Source organism: Ranitomeya imitator, chromosome 2 (genome assembly GCF_032444005.1).
Source record: "Ranitomeya imitator isolate aRanImi1 chromosome 2, aRanImi1.pri, whole genome shotgun sequence".
NCBI classification, from domain to species: Eukaryota; Metazoa; Chordata; class Amphibia; order Anura; family Dendrobatidae; genus Ranitomeya; species Ranitomeya imitator.
The window spans coordinates 21,191,199-21,210,273 of NC_091283.1; the positions used below are offsets into that span (position 1 = coordinate 21,191,199).

At 43.5% G+C, this 19,075-nt stretch overlaps 1 protein-coding gene across 1 annotated transcript in view; it reads left to right on the forward strand.

Annotated features, from left to right (window-relative positions):
- The window catches only part of HDX (highly divergent homeobox), a 60,916-nt gene that overhangs the window by 16,598 nt on the left and 25,243 nt on the right, over nucleotides 1–19,075 (forward strand). The window contains exons 6-7 of the mRNA XM_069746118.1: nucleotides 1,298–1,444; nucleotides 6,381–6,579. Of these exons, the coding sequence (XP_069602219.1) occupies nucleotides 1,298–1,444; nucleotides 6,381–6,579 (346 nt within the window). The remainder of the gene's footprint in view (nucleotides 1–1,297; nucleotides 1,445–6,380; nucleotides 6,580–19,075) is intronic.

Consider the following 19,075-nt stretch of genomic DNA (forward strand, 5'->3'; position numbering starts at 1 on the left):
ATCACATGCTCTGTTACAATGTTGCTGTATGCAAAAAAAGTTACGTTTGTCTGATGGAAATCTGATCCGTGACCAGAAGGAAAAGGAGGATGATGAAGTCTAGAACATAAAACATCTCACTCATCTTGTACAAGTCCTGCGCAAATTAATTGGGAAAAAGCATTTTTTAAGTAAAATCGTAAGTTGGTTACCAGTGAGTGATTCAAACCAGTTTTAACAAAATGTGGTTGGACTGGTCTTATCCAGCCCCCTCGGTGGGGAGCTTGTTTCTGTGAGGACTGGTTTACTGTACTTATTCTCTCTGTGTGACTCGTGCCTGGTAAAATGGATGTTACTCCACGGCAGAGGTCTACAATTATTACCCTTAACGAACGTACAAGTCTGACTGTAAGAGAAATCGCTTCCACCGTCGGTATTGGAAAATCTACCGTTTCACGAATAATTCGCACACACAACGAAACTGGATCATTTTCTCCAAAACGAAAAGGGAAATGTGGAAGAAAAAGGAAAACGACACCAAGAACTGATAAAACGCTTATCAGAAATAGTAAAATGAATCCAAGAAAAACAAGTAAAGACCTGCAAAGAGACTTGTTCGCTGCAGGTGTCGATATTAGCGATTCGACTGTACGGCGCAGGCTTCTGGAAGTTGGTCGGAGGGCAACAAAGCCACTAAAGAAACCACTGCTGACATCGCCAACGAAGGCAAAACCACTCGCATGGGCAAAGAAATATAAATCTTGGTCAACTAGCCGGTGGAAAAAGGTAAGTTTTCAGCGATGAAACTCATCTTTTTGTTCAAGGGTACAGAGCAAGTGAACCGTTGCGAGCTGATCATATTCAACAAACTGTAAAACATCCTCAAAAACAGATCTTTTGGGGCTTTTTTTTACAGGTGATGGTACAGGGAGCTTATTTCCCGTTGATGATCTGATGAATTCATCCAAATACATAGACGTTTTATTGTGCCATTCATGCGTAAATTTGAAGGGACATTCCAACAAGATTTGTCTCCCTGCCACAATTCCAAGTGTGTGAAGAAATTCCTGGAAGAAAATAAAGTAAAAGTTCTGGACCGGCCCGGCAATTCACCAGACTTAAATCCTATAGAAAATTTGTGGAGCGTTGTGAAAAGACGTCTTGGCAAAATGGAGTGTACAACCAAAGAACGCATGATAAACAGTGCATTCTAACATTTTATTATTAAATATTCAAAAATGTGTTTTTTTTTTTTTTTTTTGCTTGGTCCCAATTAATTTGCACAACATTGTAATGGGAGCTCCTACTGTTTCCTCAGCTCCAAGACCGCACTCAGTTCAGTGACCACGACCTCGCTCAGCTGAAGAAGTACTGGGACCATGGGATGACGAGTCTGGGGTCTGTGTGCCGGGAGAAGATCGAAGCCGTGGCCTCCGACCTGAATGTGGACTGTGAAATAGTAAGGGTAAGTGATTGAGACGCAGCGTATCGTCATATCACTCTCATACATGCAACGTATTACACTCCGCTCACTGAAGCAAACCAAATTCTTACCCATATGGCAGTATTATAGTAGTTATATTCCTGTACATAGGAGCAGTATTATAGTAGTTATATTCCTGTACATAGGAGCAGTATTATAGCAGTTATATTCCTGTACATAGGAGCAGTATTATAGTAGTTATATTCTTGTACATAGGGGTAGTATTATAGTAGTTATATTCCTGTACATAGGAGCAGTATTATAGTAGTTATATTCTTGTACATAGGAGCAGTATTATAGTAGTTATATTCCTGTACATAGGAGCAGTATTATAGTAGTTATATTCTTGTACATAGGAGCAGTATTATAGTAGTTATATTCTTGTACATAGGAGCAGTATTATAGTAGTTATATTCTTGTACATAGGAGCAGTATTATAGTAGTTATATTCTTGTACATAGGAGCAGTATTATAGTAGTTATATTCCTGTACATAGGAGCAGTATTATAGTAGTTATATTCTTGTACATAGGAGCAGTATTATAGTAGTTATATTCTTGTACATAGGAGCAGTATTATAGTAGTTATATTCTTGTACATAGGGGCAGTATTATAGTAGTTATATTCCTGTACATAGGAGCAGTATTATAGTAGTTATATTCTTGTACATAGGAGCAGTATTATAGTAGTTATATTCCTGTACATAGGAGCAGTATTATAGTAGTTATATTCTTGTACATAGGAGCAGTATTATAGTAGTTATATTCTTGTACATAGGAGCAGTATTATAGTAGTTATGTTCTTGTACATAGGAGCAGTATTATAGTAGTTATATTCCTGTACATAGGAGCAGTATTATAGTAGTTATATTCTTGTACATAGGGGCAGTATTATAGTAGTTATATTCTTGTACATAGGGGCAGTATTATAGTAGTTATATTCTTGTACATAGGGGCAGTATTATAGTAGTTATATTCCTGTACATAGGAGCAGTATTATAGTAGTTATATTCTGGTACATAGGGGCAGTATTATAGTAGTTATATTCTTGTATATAGGAGCAGTATTATAGTAGTTATATTCTTGTACATAGGGGCAGTATTATAGTAGTTATATTCTTGTACATAGGAGCAGTATTATAGTAGTTATATTCTTATACATAGGAGCAGTATTATAGTAGTTATATTCTTGTACATAGGGGCAGTATTATAGAAGTTATATTCTTATACATAGGGGCAGTATTATAGTAGTTATATTCTTGTACATAGGAGCAGTATTATAGTAGTTATATTCTTATACATAGGGGCAGTATTATAGTAGTTATATTCTTATACATAGGGGGCAGTATTATAGTAGTTATATTCTTGTACATAGGGGCAGTATTATAGAAGTTATATTCTTATACATAGGGGCAGTATTATAGTAGTTATATTCTTATACATAGGGGGCAGTATTATAGTAGTTATATTCTTGTACATAGGGACAGTATTATAGAAGTTATATTCTTGTACATAGGGGCAGTATTATAGTAGTTATATTCTTCTACATAGGGGCAGTATTATAGTAGTTATATTCTTGTACATAGGGGGCAGTATTATAGTAGTTATATTCTTGTATATAGGGGGCAGTATTATAGTAGTTATATTCTTGTACATAGGAGCAGTATTATAGTAGTTATATTCTTGTACATAGGGGCAGTATTATAGTAGTTATAATCTTGTATATAGGGGGCAGTATTATAGTAGTTATATTCTTGTACATAGGAGCAGTATTATAGTAGTTATATTCTTGTACATAGGAGCAGTATTATAGTAGTTATATTCTTGTATATAGGGGGCAGTATTATAGCAGTTATATTCTTGTACATAGGAGCAGTATTATAGTAGTTATATTCTTGTACATAGGAGCAGTATTATAGTAGTTATATTCTTGTACATAGGGGCAGTATTATAGTAGTTATATTCTTGTATATAGGGGGCAGTATTATAGCAGTTATATTCTTGTACATAGGAGCAGTATTATAGTAGTTATACAGGTCCTTCTCAAAAAATTAGCATATAGTGTTAAATTTCATTATTTACCATAATGTAATGATTACAATTAAACTTTCATATATTATAGATTCATTATCCACCAACTGAAATTTGTCAGGTCTTTTATTGTTTTAATACTGATGATTTTGGCATACAACTCCTGATAACCCAAAAAACCTGTCTCAATAAATTAGCATATTTCACCCATCCAATCAAATAAAAGTGTTTTTTAATAACAAACAAAAAAACCATCAAATAATAATGTTCAGTTATGCACTCAATACTTGGTTGGGAATCCTTTGGCAGAAATGACTGCTTCAATGCGGCGTGGCATGGAGGCAATCAGCCTGTGACACTGCTGAGATGTTATGGAGGCCCAGGATGCTTCAATAGCGGCCTTAAGCTCATCCAGAGTGTTGGGTCTTGCGTCTCTCAACTTTCTCTTCACAATATCCCACAGATTCTCTATGGGGTTCAGGTCAGGAGAGTTGGCAGGCCAATTGAGCACAGTAATACCATGGTCAGTAAACCATTTACCAGTGGTTTTGGCACTGTGAGCAGGTGCCAGGTCGTGCTGAAAAATGAAATCTTCATCTCCATAAAGCATTTCAGCCGATGGAAGCATGAAGTGCTCCAAAATCTCCTGATAGCTAGCTGCATTGACCCTGCCCTTGATGAAACACAGTGGACCAACACCAGCAGCTGACATGGCACCCCACACCATCACTGACTGTGGGTACTTGACACTGGACTTCAGGCATTTTGTCATTTCCTTCTCCCCAGTCTTCCTCCAGACTCTGGCACCTTGATTTCCGAATGACATGCAAAATTTGCTTTCATCAGAAAAAAGTACTTGGGACCACTTAGCAACAGTCCAGTGCTGCTTCTCTGTAGCCCAGGTCAGGCGCCTCTGCCGCTGTTTATGGTTCAAAAGTGGCTTTACCTGGGGAATGCGGCACCTGTAGCCCATTTCCTGCACACGCCTGTGCACGGTGGCTCTGGATGTTTCCACACCAGACTCAGTCCACTGCTTCCTCAGGTTCCCCAAGGTCTGGAATCGGTCCTTCTCCACAATCTTCCTCAGGGTCCGGTCTCCTCTTCTCGTTGTACAGCGTTTTCTGCCACATTGTTTCCTTCCAACAGACTTACCATTGAGGTGCCTTGATACAGCACTCTGGGAACAGCCTATTTGTTGAGAAATTTCTTTCTGGGTCTTACCCTCTTGCTTGAGGGTGTCAATGATGGCCTTCTTGACATCTGTCAGGTCGCTAGTCTTACCCATGATGGGGGTTTTGAGTAATGAACCAGGCAGGGAGTTTATAAAAGCCTCAGGTATCTTTTGCATGTGTTTAGAGTTAATTAGTTGATTCAGAAGATTAGGGTAATAGGTCGTTTAGAGAACCTTTTCTTGATATGCTAATTTATTGAGACAGGTTTTTTGGGTTATCAGGAGTTGTATGCCAAAATCATCAGTATTAAAACAATAAAAGACCTGACAAATTTCAGTTGGTGGATAATGAATCTATAATATATGAAAGTTTAATTGTAATCATTACATTATGGTAAATAATGAAATTTAACACTATATGCTAATTTTTTGAGAAGGACCTGTATTCTTGTACATAGGAGCAGTATTATAGTAGTTATATTCTTGTATATAGGGGGCAGTATTATAGTAGTTATATTCTTGTACATAGGAGCAGTATTATAGGAGTTATATTCTTGTACATAGGGGCAGTATTATAGTAGTTATATTCTTTTATATAGGGGCAGTATTATAGTAGTTATATTCTTGTACACAGGAGCAGTACTATAGTAGTTATATTCTTACACATGGGGGGCAGTATTGTAGTCGTTGTATTCTTATATACATGTTTACAACATATGTTCAAGAAAACAAGCGTAATTGCAATAATGTCCTGGAAGAAATACTTAAATTTCTGTAACAATTCTAAGGGTGCCCACACTTTTGGCCATGACTGTATATATGATGCTTATCCTAATGTATCAGACATTGTTCGGGCTTACGTACATTGTTTTTGGGTCGCTCAGCACCGAGTCGGCTCTGCTATATGGCACAGATAAAGCCGCTCTGTTTTTTGTAGAATGTAAATATATAGTTGGAGTTATCAGTAAATGTCCAGGCTGCAGATTTCCCGGCTGAGGACTCTGGACGCAGGGAACGTTACAGCAGGAATTGCTTATGAGGCTGCGGTAAACTCTGGGGAACATAAAGCAGATTTAAAGCTGAACGTGATTTTTTTTTTTTTTTTTTTTTTTGCTCCAAGAAAAGCCGTTAATATTGTATGAGGCTCCGGCCAGCGAGGCCTGAAATAGATTTTTGGTCTTGTATAATAAATAACCGTCCTGGTAAACCACTTACTCATCGTGTCTGTGCTGCTAAATATAGTGCTGGCTGCAGGTGAGGGGGCGCAGATTGGCGGAGGGGGGGTGTGGAGATCAGCGTGAGGGGGCGCAGATCAGCGGGGGGGCGCAGATCATCGGAGGGGGGTGCAAATCAGCGGAGGAGGGGGCGCAGATCAGCGGAGGAGGGGGCACAGATCAGCGGAGGGGGGTGCAGATCAGTGGAGGAGGGGGCACAGATCAGCGGAGCCGCCACTGATCTTCACATGTGACTACAGGAGATGAAGCGTCTGCACTGGGACCATGGCACACTTGTATGGCACGGTGTATGTGCCAGCAGCGGCCATTGTCTGGATAGGGTTGTACGCAGTGAATGTTGCGCCGTTATTTGTCTCCCACATTGTCGCCGGTTGCACCTCTGATACTGACACAGTATACGGTAATTATAAAGCCGCCTCTGTAGGAAGCGCAGCAGGACGTCTGTCCGTTCTCTCGGGGTCACGTTGGTGTCTTATCTCTGCAGACGTGGATCGGGAATAGAAGAAGGAAATATCGATTAATGGGCATCGAGGTCCCCCCTCCCCGCGGGGGTCCCGCCACCTTCCCTGAACAGCTGGAATCTGCCTCCTTGACGCCGTCGGAGGATCCAGTGGCCGGGGTGGTGGAAGAAAACGACCGGCACGATGAAGTGTCTATCTGCCTTTCTGAAGAAAGTTCTCAAGGTAAGAAGTCTGGACGCCGAAATACTCAACACAATGGCGGCACGCAGCTCATGTGCGTGATGGACTACTATAGTCACATCCAGAGCTGCGTTCACACTTTATTATACTCCAGTCACATCCAGAGCTGCATTCACGCTTTACTATACTCCAGTCACATCCAGAGCTGTGTTCATGCTTTATTATACTCCAGTCACATTCAGAGCTGCGTTCATGCTTTATTATACTCCAGTCACATCCAAAGCTGCGTTCATGCTTTATTATACTCCAGTCACATTCAGAGCTGCATTCATGCTTTATTATACTCCAGTCACATCCAAAGCTACGTTCATGCTTTATTATACTCCAGTCACATTCAGAGCTGCGTTCACACTCTACTATACTCCAGTCACATCCAAAGCTGCATTCATACTTTATTATACTCCAGTCACATTCAGAGCTGTGTTCACACTTTACTATACTCCAGTCACATCCAGAGCTGCGTTCACACACTACTATACTCCAGTCACATCCAGAGCTGCATTCATGCTTTATTATACTCCAGTCACATTCAGAGCTGCGTTCATGCTTTATTATACTCCAGTCACATCCAGAGCTGTGTTCACGCTTTATTATACTCCAGTTACATTCAGAGCTGCGTTCACACTTTACTATACTCCAGTCACATCCACAGCTGCGTTCACACTTTATTATTACTCCTGTCACATCCAGAGCTGCATTCACACTTTATTATACTCCAGTCACATCCAGAGCTGTGTTCACACTTTACTATACTGCAGTCACATCCAGAGCTGCATTCACACTTTACTATACTCCAGTCACATCCAGACCTGCGTTCACACTTTATTATGCACCTGTTATGTCTAGGGCTGTGGTCAAACCCTCCGTCTATACATCGTCACGTGTGACCTCAACATGGAAATTTTGCTACGTTCAATGTTTCATAAACATACTGATCCCATAGCAAGGATACAGCATAAGGATCAAAAAGTGTTTACAAATTGCAAAATTAAAAGACGCTTTATTTCAACCAAAGTTAAAATTCACACAGATATTAACAATAAAATGTAAAAAGGTGCCTGAAACCACAGAGCACAGACACAAAGGAGGCCAGCTGAGCAGTGTCCATCAATACACAGGTACATATATTGGCCGACTACATGCGTCCTGCTGATGTATGATAACATCAGAGCTGAATGTTCCGGATAGCAGAGAACATGTAAAAGCCAAGCGGTGTAACATTTAAAAAAAAAAAAAACTTATTGCAAAAAATATTTATGCCCCAGTTACATGCATTTAATAAATAAAGTATATATAATTGTTACTTACATGAATATAATTGTAATTAAAAATACTTTTCTACATACAGAGGTGGAAAACTCCTTTTAATCTTTGTACAACAAAAAGGACTAAAATTTACTAATAAATTTAATTATTGTTTTAAAGGAATTCGGAATTATCAAAAAGAAATTTCGAATCTGACAAATATATTAAAATAAGTCCTGCGGACCCTACTGATCCCCCTCTCACACATGCCGCCTCTCAGTCCCTCTATATTTGGGGCGTCTTGACAGGTTGGTCACCGCTGACAATGGTCGTGTCCCCCCTGAGTGAGCAAGAAGGACAAAGCCCAGCAGCCATTACTTATTGTAATAGTTCACAGCTTTCCGAGAGTTAAACCATTGCTGTGCACACGTTAAGTATTTGGTGCAGACATTTCTGCATCATTTCTGCAATGTATGATACAAGCTTTTTTTTTTTTTTTTTTTGCATGTGATTTTGGTGCAGATTTTTTGCATGGGTGAAATTTGCAACAAAAATGCTGGAAGAATTGACATAATGCAGACGCCTGTACATGAAGCCCCCCAGCTCTGTTCATTAATCCCCCGATTTGTTGGAATTATATCGAGTAAAGACAATTCTCTATGAGATAAATATTTTGCGCTGAAACATTGTAACGAGCCATCAGCACCGGAGATGCGCCCTGCTGCTATTCAGCTCCTAGGATTGTCTGTCAGCAGGGAGAAGCATTGGGTCAGGACGGGTTTTTGGCCTCTGACTATGAAGAGAAGGGTGATCCCCATTCATTGGCAGTAAGCAGAGATGCTGATGTTTGTTGCTTGGCCGACATCGGAGCCGACCCTGACGTCTTCTAATGTCTTAGTCCGGCAGTGCGTGGTGCGTGTACCGTAGGCTGGTATCTCGTGCGGCCGGACGCCAGCGCTCTCACCTGCGCCCACAGCGATGTTGGCACCATGGCGGCCGTCTCCGCGCTGTGATTATTATACAGGGAAATCAGGCGCGGCCCGGATCACTTACTCGTTACTAATTAAAATGACAGATGTCTCCCGTGTTCGCTTACATGAGCGCTCTTCATTACGCAGCGCAGATTATTCTGTCCGCCGTCCAGCAGCTGATTGAATTTGCCGGTACTCGGGGGAATGAGTGATGGATGCTTTTTTTTTTTTTGGACCCTTTGCCCAAAAATCAATTGTGAATGTTGTCAGATTGATATGTGAAGCACACACTGCAAGGGAAGGGTTAGGAAGGAGACGCAGGCGCCGCCATGTCGGTTTTGCTTTGTCCCCACTATTACAGCAGTGCGAGGGTTTTTGTTACTTTTTTTCCTTAATTTCTTCTTTTTCACATCTTAAGAAATTCAGCAATTTTGCCATTTCCAGTGGTGCTGACATCTAGTGGCCCAATAGCTGCACTGCAGGTCGATCCCAGATAAAGTGTCTCACTTTACAGCCTGCAGAAAAGTTGTTCCAGATACAAGCGGACTCACAAGGTGGATGCTTTCTCTCCTAAAAACTTCACAAGTCCAGATTCAAAGTTCCATCTTTACAAAGGTTTGTGGGGCTGGAGAGAAGCTGCTGCCAGAATCCTGGAACAGCCACGTAATTCTCACCCTTTACCCCGACATAAACTACCACAGGCAGCTCCATAGACATAGACTGGCATTAATCTGATGCATGCTACGGTTATGTACGGTTATACATGTACAGATGACTGCCCTCTACCGCCGGGGAAATATCCACCTACGGAGTATACATGTCGGAGGTGTATACACCTTATTATACACAGGTTGGTTAATGGCTTTACAAGATCTCGTTATAAAGTAAGTCACGTCCTAGTGAGAGGTAAGATGGAGTTATGGGAGAAGCAGTGATGTCACAGTGAGGCAGTGATGTCATAGTGAGAGGTAAGGTGGAGTTATGGGAGAAGCAGTGATGTCACAGTGAGGGGTAAGGTGGAGTTATGGGAGAAGCTAGTGATGTCACAGTGAGGCAGTGATGTCATAGTGAGAGGTAAGGTGGAGTTATGGGAGAAGCAGTGATGTCACAGTGAGGCAGTGATGTCATAGTGAGAGGTAAGGTGGAGTTATGGGAGAAGCAGTGATGTCACAGTGAGGGGTAAGGTGGAGTTATGGGAGAAGCTAGTGATGTCACAGTGAGGCAGTGATGTCATAGTGAGAGGTAAGGTGGAGTTATGGGAGAAGCAGTGATGTCACAGTGAGGCAGTGATGTCATAGTGAGAGGTAAGGTGGAGTTATGGGAGAAGCAGTGATGTCACAGTGAGGCAGTGATGTCATAGTGAGAGGTAAGATGGAGTTATGGGAGAAGTTAGTGATGTCACAGTGAGGCAGTGATGTCATAGTGAGAGGTAAGGTGGAGTTATGGGAGAAGGAGTGATGTCACAGTGAGGCAGTGATGTCATAGTGAGAGGTAAGATGGAGTTATGGGAGAAGTTAGTGATGTCACAGTGAGGCAGTGATGTCATAGTGAGAGGTAAGGTGGAGTTATGGGAGAAGTTAGTGATGTCACAGTGAGGCAGTGATGTCAGTGAGAGGTAAGGTGGAGTTATGGGAGAAGCAGTGATGTCACAGTGAGAGGTAAGGTGGAGTTATGAGAGAAGCTAGTGATGTCACAGTGAGGCAGTGATGTCATAGTCAGAGGAAAGGTGGAGTTATGGGAGAAGCAGTGATGTCACAGTGAGGCAGTGATGTCATAGTGAGAGGTAAGGTGGAGTTATGAGAGAAGCTAGTGATGTCACAGTGAGGCAGTGATGTCACAGTGAGGGGTAAGGTGGAGTTATGGGAGAAGCCGTGATTTCACAGTGAGGCAGTGATGTCCTAGTGAGAGGTAAGGTGGAGTTATGGGAGAAGTTAGTGATGTCACAATGAGGCCGTGATGTCATAGTGAGAGGTAAGGTGGAGTTATGGGAGAAGCCGTGATGTCACAGTGAGGCAGTGATGTCAGTGAGAGGTAAGGTGGAGTTATGGGAGAAGCAGTGATGTCACAGTGAGAGGTAAGGTGGAGTTATGGGAGAAGCTAATGATGTCACAGTGAGGCAGTGATGTCCTAGTGAGAGGTAAGGTGGAGTTATGAGAGAAGCTAGTGATGTCACAGTGAGGCAGTGATGTCACAGTCAGAGGAAAGGTGGAGTTATGGGAGAAGCAGTGATGTCACAGTGAGGCAGTGATGTCATAGTGAGAGGTAAGGTGGAGTTATGGGAGAAGTTACTGATGTCACAGTGATGCAGTGATGTCCTAGTGAGAGGTAAGGTGGAGTTATGGGAGAAGCTAGTGATATCACAATGAGGCAGTGATGTCATAGTGAGAGGTAAGGTGGAGTTATGGGAAAAGCTGTGATGTCACAATGAGGCAGTGATGTCATAGTGAGAGGTAAGGTGGAGTTATGGGAGAAGCAGTGATGTCACAGTGAGGCAGTGATGTCACAGTGAGAGGTAAGGTGGAGTTATGGGAGAAGCTAGTGATGTCACAGTGAGGCAGTGATGTCACAGAGGTAAGGTGGAGTTATGGGAGAAGCTAGTGATGTCACAGTGAGGCAGTGATGTCCTAGTGAGAGGTAAGGTGGTTATGGGAGAAGCTAGTGATGTCACAGTGAGGCAGTGATGTCATAGTGAGAGGTAAGGTGGAGTGATGGGAGAAGCTAATGATGTCATAGTGAGGCAGTGATGTCATAGTGAGAGGTAAGGTGGAGTTATGGGAGAAGCAGTGATGTTACAGGGAGGCATTGATGTCATAGTGAGTTGGGGGCTTCTGGGGGGAATTTCAGGACTGCCCAAATGCAGGATCTTACTTTACAAAATGTGTCTGACAATGTGACTGGGGTTGCTCAAGAGCCGGGGCCGACACCAGGTTTTTATATTTCACTTTAAAAGAAGAACTGCTCTATTGGGTCACTAAGCTGAGAAAGGAAGTGATAGAGAAGTTGTTAGTGCCATGTCCCTATAACCATAGGATATTAGATCTGGCCCATTTTCATGTCCTAATTGGGCATTTGGGAGTAGACAAAACTCAAGAGAGGGTTCTTCAGAGGTTCTACTGGCCTGGGTGTCACCGAGACATTGTTAATTTCTGCCGATCCTGCCCTAACTGTCAGCTAACTACTCCCGATTCATATTTCCACAGTCCCCAAGTGCCGTTGTCCATATTACTCCCATTTGATCAGATTGCCATGGACCTGGTCGGGCCTTTAGTTAAGTTCGCCAGGGGTAATCAATACATCCTGGTGGTAATGGACTGTGCAACACGGTACCCAGAGTTAGTGCTATTGAGAAACTCCTCCGCCAGTAGTATAGCGCTGGTTCATATTTTCTCCCGGACGAGCCTTCCGAAGGAGATCCTGAAGGACCAAGGGACACCGATCATGTCCAAGGTAAATAGGGAGTGGTAGAAGGCCCTCCAGATTAGCCAACTTTTGACATTGTTGTTCCATCCGCAGATGGACTGCCTGGTGGGGAGGTTCATTAAGACCTTGAAATCAATGCTGAAGTAGGTCGTGGAGAACGATGACCGAGACTGGGATTACTCGCTACCATACCTACTGTTCTTCATTAGAGAAGTTCTACAGGCCTCCACAGAGTTCTCACCGTTTGAGCTGCTATATGGCCGGCACCCTCGAGGACTTCTGGACATTGCAAAGGAGACTTGGGAAGCGGAGGTGGCCCAAATGCAGGACAGGATCGCAACAGTGATGCTGATTGTCAAGAAAAAGCCTTCATCAAACACAAGAGGCCAAAGCAAGGGTCTACAACTGGTCGGCAAGAATGAGACTGAGTGTTGGTGTTGATCCCCACAATGGAAAGTAAGTTTCTGGCCACGTGGCAAGGGCCACACAAGGTGGTCAAAAAGTTGAGTGATGTCAACTACAACCTCCACCAACCAAGGAAGCCGTACCACGTGTATCAACCTGCTCAAACTATGACAAGACAGGCAACCGGTGGAAGCTACATGCCTGGGAGCCAGTACTGAAGCTAGGGTCGAGGATGTCACAATGGCAGAAACACTGTCACCGGCCCAGGAACAACAGTGCCGTGAGCTGCTTCAGCGAAAACGGGACCCGTTTACGGAGTTTCCAGGTTGTGCGCAGGTTGTGGAGCACGAAACACTGACTGGACCGCATGTGAGAGTGAACCAAGAGCCATATTGGATTCCCGAAGCTCACCGCAAGGTGATCTCCAAAGGGGTAAGGGGAATGTTGAGCCTGAAGAAGTCAAAGCGCTGCTGGTCCAGCACAATTGTCCTTGTGCGAAAGCCGGATGGAGAGTGGCGCTTCTGTAACAACTACAAAAAACTAAATGAGGTGTCCAAGTTTGACACGTATCCGATGTCCCGCGTCGATAAGCTCATTGAGAGGCTAGGGCCAACCAGTTCACCACTCAGGACATAACAATAGGATACTGGCAAATTCTCTTGTCCCCAAGTGCCAAGAAGAAGACTGCCTTCTCTACACCTAATGGCTGCTTCCAGTATCCCAGAATGCCATATGGACTACAAGGAGCCCCAGCTACCTTCTAAAGGGCCATGGACCGGATCCTAGCCCCTCGCAAAAAGTCACCTGCAGAAGGTCCAGGAGGTACTGGATGCACTGAGCAAGGCAGGGTTTACCATAAACCCAAAGAAGTGCGCTCGGGGAAAAGAAGAGGCAAAATAATGAGGCTACATTGTTGGGAGGGGCGAGATAAGGCCGCAAGTAGACATGGTGAAGGCAATACAATAGTGGCCACAACCAGTCTCCAAAAAGCCGGTCAGGGCATTTCTATTTTTGGGAATTGTGGAGTACTATCGGTGATTTATCCTGAATTTTGCCATGATAGCCGCCCCCCTGACTGATCTTCTCAGGGCACAAAGTCGCCATTGGTCAACTGGTCGTCTGAGATGGCATTCCAGGAGTTGAAGCTCACCCTGTGCAGACAGACGAGCTTGGTCGCATCGGATTTCACTAAGGAGTTCATGCTCCAGAAGGACACCTCCGACGTCTGGGTGTGAGTTCTGTTTTCCCAGAAGATAGGTACATGACTGGATGTTTGTCCCCAATCCTTCTCCTGTGAGAACTAGAACAAGAGTGCTTGGCCATCAAGTGGGCAATCGACACCCTGAGATACTACCTGGTAGGCAGAAAATTCAGGCTGGTCTCAGATCATGCGCCCCTGAGCTGGATGAGGGAAAGAAAGGGGAAGAATACCCGGTTGACTAGATGGTTTTTAGCGCTCCAGGACTTTTTAGTTTTCATATCTAGCACAGGTTACGTAAGTTGCAAACAAACGCAGATGCTCTGTCCAGACTCTCTTGCTTAGCTAGTGAAGGTCCCAAACCACCCGGCTTTGAGCAGAAGGGGGAATATGTGACAAAGTGCTGGAGGAGAGACATGTTTCACTGCGCCTAATGTCGTCAGTGATATAAAACCCAGAGGTTTTCTTCCAGCACACTAAGTACAGTGAGGGGTTACAGCTAATTTGTATAATGGTGGACATCCATAGAGCGGGTGGGAGGATGCCCACCTTATTTCCACCCTAGGGTGTGGTCTGGGGCTTAAGTAGCTGGCCTCCAAAGGCATCAGTGTTAATGTCTGGAGGGGAACATTTCAGGGAAGTGTCTGTGTTTTGCTAATAGAGGAACTTTGGGTCTTGCTAACCCTGAATGGGCTGATCCCCCGCTAATACAGTGAAGGAAATAAGTATTTGATCCCTTACTGATTTTGTAAGTTTGCCCTGTGGCAAAGACATGAACAGTCTATAATTTTAAGGATAGGTTAATTTTTAACATTGAGAGATAGAATATCAAAAATAAAATCCAGAAAATCACATTGTATAAATTATATAAATTTATTTGCATTTTACAGTGAATAATACAGTGGGAGAAAAAAAGTCTTTAGTCAGCCACCAATTGTGCAAGTTTTCCCACTTAAAAAGATGACAGAGGCCTGTAATTGACATTTTAGGTAGAACACAACTATGAGAGTCAAAATCGGAAAACAAATCCAGAAAATCACCTTGTCTAATTTGGCAAGATTTATTTTGCAAATTATGGAGGAAAATAAGTATTTGGTCATTAACAAAAGTTCATCTTCATATTTTGTTATATATGCTTTGTTGGCAATGAAGTCTTCACAAGGTTGGCACACACTGTTGGTGGTATGTTGGCCCATTCCTCCATGCAGATCTCCTCTAGAGCAGTGATGTTTTGGGCTTGTCGCCGGGCAACACGGACTTTCAACTCCCTCCAAAGGTTTTCTATGGGGTTGAGATCTGGAGACTGGCTGTTGTGAATTCTGTGGTCAAGCTCCCTCCTGTGGTCATGAGTGGTACTTCGGCTGGTTCTGTCTATGAGCTTCCTCTGGTGGATGTGAGTGGGGCTGCGGCTTCTGAGTTTCCTTCCTCAGGTGACGAGGTTAAGTCGTTAGGTGCTGCTCTATTTAACTCCACCTAGTTCTTTGTTCCTGGCCTCCAGTCAATGTTCCAGTATTGGTCTTGCTTTCTCCTGGATCGTTCTTGTGGCCTGTCTGCCCTGCATAAGCTAAGTTTTGCTTGTGTTACTTTTGTTTGCTATATTTTCTGTCCAGCTTGCTATATTGGTTTTTCTTGCTTGCTGGAAGCTCTGAGACGCAGAGGGAGCACCTCCGTACCGTTAGTCGGTGCGGAGGGTCTTTTTGCGCCCTCTGCGTGGTTGTTTGTAGGTTTTTGTGCTGACCGCAAAGCTATCTTTCCTATCCTCGGTCTATTCAGTAAGTCGGGCCTCACTTTGCTAAAATCTATTTTATCTCTATGTTTGTATTTTCATCTTTACTCAGTCATTATATGTGGGGGGCTGCCTTTTCCTTTGGGGAATTTCTCTGAGGCAAGGTAGGCTTATTTTCCTATCTTCCGGGCTAGCTAGTTTCTCTGGCTGTGCCCGAGGCGCCTAGGTCTGGTCAGGAGCGCTCCACGGCTACCTCTAGTATGGTATGATAGGATTATGGATTGCGGTCAGCAGAGTTCCCACGTCTCAGAGCTCGTCTTATGTTATAGTAACTATCAGGTCACTTTGTGTGCTCTCAACCACTAGGTCCATTGTGGTTCTGAATCACCAGTTCATAACAACTGGCTAGGCCACTCCAGGACCTTCATATGCTTCTTAAGAAGCCACTCCTTCGTTGCCCTGGCAGTGTGCTTGGGATCATTATCATGCTGAAAGACCCAACCACGTTTCATCTTCAGTGCCCTTGCTGATGGAAGGAGGGTTGCACTCTAAATCTCACGATTCATGGCCCCATTCATTTTTTCATGTACATGAATCAGTCATCCTGGTCCCTTTGTAGAGAAACTGCCTCAAAGCATGATGTTGCCACCCCCATGCTTCACAGTAGGTATGGTGTTCTTTGGATGCAACTTAGCATTCTGTCTCCTCCAAACACAACGAGTTTTGTTTCTACCAAACAGTTCTACTTTGGTTTCATCAGACCATATGACATTCTTCCAATACTCTTCTGGATAATCCAAACACTCTCCAGCAAACTTCAGACGGGCCAGGACATGTACTGGCTTAAGCAGGGGGACACATCTGGCACTGCAGGATCTGAGTCCTTGGCGGCGTAGTGTGTTACTGGTAGTAGCCTTTGTTACGGTGGTCCTAGCTCTATGCAGGTCATTCACTAGGTCCCCCCGTGTGGTTCTGGGTTTTTTTGCTCACCGTTCTTGTGATCCTTTTGACCCCACAGGGTGAGATCTTGCGTGGAGCCCCAGATTGAGGGAGACCATCAGTGGTCTTGTATGTCTTCCATTTTCTTATTATTGCTCCCACAGTTGATTTTATCACACCAAGCTGCTTGCCTATTGCAGATTCAGTCTTCCCAGGCTGGTGAAGGGCTACAACTTTGTTTGTGGTGTCCTTCGACAGCTCTTTGGTCTTCACCACAGTGGAGTTTGGAGTGTGACTGTTTGAGGGTGTGCACAGGTGTCTTTTATACTGCTAACAAGTTCACACAGGAGCCATTACTACAGGTAATGAGTAGAGGAAAGAGGAGCATCTTAAAGAAGAAGTTACAGGTCTGTGACAGCCACAAATCTTGCATGGTTTTTAGGTAATAGCAAAGAAGAAAAAAAGCCAGCTCACCAAGTAGCCACCGCAGGAGCACGGAACCCAACGCTGATCCACGCGGTCATCTCTTGAAGAAAAGAAAAATCGTTCCAGCTCCAAATAGTAAAATCCAAATTCCAACTTTATTAAGCCAATATAAAAACAACGGTGGACATATGCTCTACATATAGGATACATGTAGGATCGAAACGCATCGCTCGTGTCCTGATATGCACATGTAGAGCATATGTCCACCGTTGTTTTTATATTGGCTTAATAAAGTTGGAATTTGGTTTTTAGGTAACCAAATACTTATTTTCCACCATAATATATCTTGCCAAATCAGACAAGGAGATTTTCTGGATTTGATTTCTCATTTTGTCTCCCATAGTTGTGGTCTACCTATGATGTCAATTACAGGCCGCTCTCATCTTTTTAAGTGGGAAAACTTGCACAATTGGTGGCTGACTAAATACTTTTTTCCCCCATTGTAAATATTTGATCCCCTACCAACCATTAAGAGTTCTGTCTCCTACAGACCAGTTAGACGCTCCTAATCAACTCGTTACAACTGTCTTACATAGTCACCTTTATAAAAGAATCCTGTCCACAGACTCAATCAGTCAGATTCTAACCTCTACAACATGGGCAAGAACAAAGACCTTTACAAGGATGTCAGGGACAAGATCATAGACCTGCACAAAGCTGGAATGGGCTACAAAACCATAAGTAAGACGCCGGGTGAGAAGGAGACAATCGTTGGTGCAAAAATGGAAGACATACAAAATGACTGTCAATCAACATCGATCTGGAGCAGCATGCAAAATCTCACCTCGTGGGGTATCCTTGATCATGAGGAAGATGAGAGATCAGCCTAAAACTACACGGGGGGAACTTGTTAATTATCTCAAGGCAGCTGGGACCACAGTCACCAAGAAAACCATTGGTAACACATTACGCCGTAAAGATGTAAAATCCTCCAGTGCCCGCAAGGTCCCCCTGCTCAAGAAGGCTCATGTGCAGGCCCGTCTGAAGCTAGCCAATGAACACCTGGACGATTCTGTGAGTGATTGGGAGAAGGTGCTGCGGTCAGATGAGCCAAAAATTTAGCTCTTTGGCATTAACTCAATTCGCCGTGTTTGGAGGAAGAGAAATGCTGCCTATGACCCAAAGAACACCATCCCCACTGTGAAGCATGGAGGTGGAAACATTATGTTTTGGAGATGTGTCTCTGCTAAAGGCACAGGATTACTCCACCTCATCAGTGGGAGAATGGATGGAGCCATGTACTGTAAAATCCTGAGTGACATCCTCCTTCCCTCTGCCAGGACATTAAAAATGGGTCATGGCTGGGTCTTCCAGCAAGACAATAACCCAAATTATACAGCCAAGGCAACAAAGGAGCCGCTCAAAAAGAAGCACATTAAGGTCATAGAGTGGCCTAGCCAGTCTCCAGACCCTAATCCCATAGAAAACATATGGAGGGAGATGAAGCTCCGAGTTGCCAAGCGACAACCTCAAAATCTTAATGATTTAGAGATGATCTGCAAAGAGGAGTGGACCAAAATCCTTCCAGACATGTGCGCAAACCTCATCATCAGCTACAAAAAACCTCTGACTGCTGTGCTTGCCAACAAGGGTTTTGCCATCAAGTATTAAGTCTTGTTTACCAGAGGGATCAAATACTTATTTCTCACTGCAAAATGCAAATGTGGACTGGGGCTTAACCTGAACCATGGGTCTTGCTAATCCTGAGCGGACTCCCGCTAATACAAGGACTGTGCTTTGTGCTGCCATTTTGTTTTGCCCAGAGAGCCGTGTTTACTTTGTGCTTCACCTTGGTTTGTGGCGCATCTAATAAACCAATGACATTCCTAAAGCAACAGTGTTTCCGGGTCTACCTCGCTGTACACCCGCGTGAGCCGATCTATCACAACTGATACAAGTTCTGGACTGAAGATAGAAGGTAGCAATCCGGACATGACCGTTTTGTCCCGATATATTTGGCTTGCAGATGATTGTCTAGACTGGATCTAATTGTAACAAAACCTTCAGTTGTAAGAAATATAACGCCAAGATTGTCTCACAACCTTTAATGCTTCTATTCACTGACTGCAAGCAGAAATCTTAGAAATG